The 4,029-nt window shown below is 42.3% G+C and overlaps 1 protein-coding gene across 1 annotated transcript; it reads left to right on the top strand.

Moving 5' to 3' along the window:
• Positions 1 to 487: 487 nt before the first annotated feature.
• LOC119314159 (receptor-like protein EIX1) lies at positions 488 to 3,679 on the top strand. The gene has a single exon (XM_037588962.1). The coding sequence runs from the start codon at positions 510 to 512 to the stop codon at positions 3,465 to 3,467; it is 2,958 nt and encodes a 985-aa protein (XP_037444859.1). The 5' UTR covers positions 488 to 509; the 3' UTR covers positions 3,468 to 3,679.
• The last annotated feature ends 350 nt before the right edge of the window (positions 3,680 to 4,029 follow it).

Genomic DNA, 4,029 nt, shown 5'->3' with positions numbered 1-4,029 from the left:
GGAAAAGGAACTCGTAATGTGAATCTGATTCGCTTCGTGTGGACGTGTCCGCGGGATCCAAACACTGCTGCTACAGGAATGCTATATCATAACACGGAGAGACGGAGGAATACAGCAAACGCTTTCAAAGGGGGCTCTATTCGGAGGAGGGGAAGAGGTACTCTTTCGAAAATAGAAAATAAAATATAATAAAATAGTACTATTAGTGCACGGCAATCAGTAAAATATACTTTAATTTGAGAACCATCTGAGATTGGATGGTTAGGAGGATACTGGTGCCCCAGCCCATCAGGATTCGAATTCTAAACTTGGCGCTGCTGCTAGCATTTCTTTTGAATTTATTTCAGGCTCTTCGGCGATGTTAATTCACTGTGAGGAGACATTCTGCCGACACACACTAGTGCTGCAACTTTGTGGACGTACGGGTCAGCACCTTAACTAGCCCAGGACAACACCATGGCTGCTGTCTAAGGAAGTATCAGCTTCATTAGCCCAAGACAACGAACGCCATGGCTGCACCGAACAAGTTGCTCTTCCTAATCATCATCCTAGCTACGGCCTCTTCCATCGACAGCGCGACCGAAAGATTCAACGGGAGCTGCGTCCCGGCCGAGAGGGCCGCGCTGCTCTCCTTCAAGGCAGGCATCACAGGCGATCCGGACGATCGCCTCGTCTCATGGCAGCGAGGTGCGCACGACTGCTGCAGGTGGAGCGGCGTCATCTGCAGCCGCCGGACAGGCCACGTCGTCAAGCTCGACCTCCACTATGATTTTTCATTTGAGGATTTTCTATCATCCAGTGATGACCCTGAAGACCACTCGCTGCGCGGACAGGTATCCTCTTCGCTGCTTGCTCTCTCGCATCTCAGGCATCTAGACCTGAGCGGGAATATTGTCCTCGGAGCTGGAATGGCTATGCCGGGATTTCTGGGCTCTCTTCCAAGTTTGACTTATCTCAACCTCTCCGAAATGGGATTTCATGGTAGAGTGCCTCCTCAGCTCGGCAACCTCTCCAAACTGGTACAACTTGACATTAGAAATTATTACAATTATCATATTTTATACTCAGACGACATATCTTGGTTAGCGCGTCTCCAGTCGCTAGATCATCTTAACATGGGCTACATCAACCTGAGCAGAGTCGTTGACTGGGTCTATGTGGTCAATGCACTTCCCAATTTGGTTGCACTGATTCTCCATTTTTGTTGGCTTAATGAGAGTAATGTTCCATCATCATTTATACAACACAACCTTACAGTTCTTGAGGAGGTTGACCTCTCTTTTAACAATTTCTATAGTCCGGCTGTACCTAACTGGTTGTGGGATGTAAATGGCCTCAAGAGCCTTAACCTAGAGGCTAATGAACTATCATGCCCGTTTCCTAACAAGCTGGGAAACTTGACCTTGTTAGAGACACTTAACATTGCAGGAAACAACGTCCAAGGGATAATACCTGGAACAATGCAAAATATGTGTAATCTAAGGTCTCTAGATCTCAGTGCCAACAACATCGACATGGACATAACAGAGGTAATAGACAGAATACCCAACTGTTCTTGGAAGCATTTGCAAGAGCTGAATCTGAGATATGCCAACATCACTGGCACGACATTACAGTTTGTGTCAAATCTAACTAGCTTAACCATGTTTGATGTCAGCGAAAACCAATTGAGTGGTCCGGTGCCTGTGGAGATTGGCACGCTTGCAAATTTGACTCACTTATACCTTGGAAGCAACAACTTGATTGGTGTGCTGTCAGAAGATCATTTTGCTGGTTTGATGAATTTAAAGTACATTGACTTATCTCACAATAATTTGGAACTTGTTATTGATTTGCATTGGGTGCCTCCGTTCAGCTTGGATGTGGCATCATTTCCATCTTGTCATTTGGGTCCCCAATTTCCTGAATGGCTTCAATGGCAGAAGAGCATCCGTTATCTTGATATTTCAAACAATGGTCTAGTTGGTCGGATCCCAGATTGGTTTTGGACTAGCTTTTCTGAAGCTCGGCATTTAGACATCTCCATGAACCAACTTAGTGGTGACTTACCACTCAATCTGGAGTTCATGTCAATGATTACACTTTCAATGCGGTCAAATCTACTGACTGGTTTGATACCCAAGTTACCAACAACAGTTGTGGTACTGGACATATCCATGAACTCTCTAAATGGGTTTGTGTCCGATTTCCGAGCTCCACAACTTCAGGTTGCTGTTCTGTTTTCCAATTCAATATCCGGGGCTATTCCGACGTCAATTTGTGAAATGCAACAATTGCGGATCTTAGATCTTTCGAACAATCTGCTTTCAAAGGAACTTCCTGATTGTGGCCGGAATGAGCCGAAGCAACGTAACCCATCTAGCAGCAACTTTTCCAGAGTCAAGACAATGAGTTCTTTCAGTTTGAGAATCACTACTCTTCTCCTTAGCAACAATAGTTTTTCAAGCAGATTTCCTTTGTTCCTACGACAATGTCCAAGTCTTATTTGTCTCGATCTAACTCAAAACCGATTCACTGGAGAGTTACCTGGATGGATTGGTGAAGTCATGCATGGTTTGGTTATTCTACGGTTAAGATCAAACAACTTTTCTGGTCACATTCCGGTTGAAATAATGGAACTCCATGATGTTCGTATTCTGGATCTATCCAATAATAACTTTTCTGGGGCCATACCACAATATGTGAAAAACATGAAAGCTTTGACTGGCACTGCTACTGCTAATGATTCAATAGCTTATGATATTTTATTTGAAGGGTACCGTGACAAGTATTTGGCAAGTGGTATGGGACTGTCTAATGATAGCTTCTTGGTGGTGATAAAAGGGCAAGTGCTTGAGTACAGGAAGAATATCTTATATTTGATGAGCATTGATTTGTCTTGCAATAGTTTGACCGGAGAAATCCCAGATGAACTAAGCTCCCTTGGTGGTCTCATAAGTTTGAATCTATCATCAAACTTGTTGAGTGGAAATATCCCATATAAGATTGGCAACCTTCGATCGCTGGAATCTCTTGACCTGTCAAAGAACAAACTTGGTGGTGAAATTCCTCAGGGCTTATCAGATTTGACATACCTGAGCTATTTAAACTTGTCATACAATAATCTGTCTGGAAGAATACCCACGGGGCATCAACTGGACATCCTCAAGACAGATGATCCGGCTTCTATGTACATTAGTAATCCTGGTCTTTGTGGACATCCAGTTCCAAGGGAATGTTCCAATCCTCCTAGAGATCTGCCCACCAATGGAGCTTCAACGGGATGTCTTGAAAATGGTTTCTCTCAGATGGATCTTTTTCTAGGATTAATTATTGGTTTTGTGGTGGGCACTTGGATGGTGTTTTTTGGACTTCTGTTCATAAAGAGATGGAGTTATGCTTATTTTGGGCTACTCGACAAGCTATATGACAGGTTGTATGTCATTTTTGTTGTTACTTGGCAAAAATGGTTCGGACCACAGATGTGAATTAATAAAAGAACTACCAAAGATGCCGCTACAAGATTAAGGGCCTGAAGAACTAATTTCTATATTGTATTGTCAAACACTTTACCACTCAGAAATTATTGATGTATTGTATTGTATCTTGGTACCGCTGGTGGTAGTTGTGCATGCCACAAGGTTTCATCTCATAAAATATATGTACCCTGCTATGGCATACCCATTAATTGTGTAATATTATTCAGAACTACATGGATTTCTTATGCAACGTAATGTGCTAGGTCACCTTGCATGCTTAGATGGTTGTTTTGGATAATAAGATGTATGGACTGATTTTGCTGAAGTACATTTTTATTACCTTTCAGCGACATGTATTTCCATGTATGATCAACTTCTTGTTAGATACTCCCTCCGTCCCAACATGTAATACCATTTTTGACAATCATAGTATAAAAAATGATCTTACATTTTGGTACGAAGAGAGTAGAATTTAGTGAAAACTAAACTTTGTATGTATGTTTTCTAAATGTCACTTTGTATTGCTGTTCATCAATGTTGTCACCTATTGATGAGATGCAAAAAAGTTATC

The sequence above is a fragment of the Triticum dicoccoides genome, chromosome 1B (genome assembly GCF_002162155.2).
Source record: "Triticum dicoccoides isolate Atlit2015 ecotype Zavitan chromosome 1B, WEW_v2.0, whole genome shotgun sequence".
Classification (NCBI taxonomy): domain Eukaryota; kingdom Viridiplantae; phylum Streptophyta; class Magnoliopsida; order Poales; family Poaceae; genus Triticum; species Triticum dicoccoides.
Note: the sequence above shows the minus strand (reverse complement) of the source record. Positions and strands in the feature narration are given on the sequence as shown.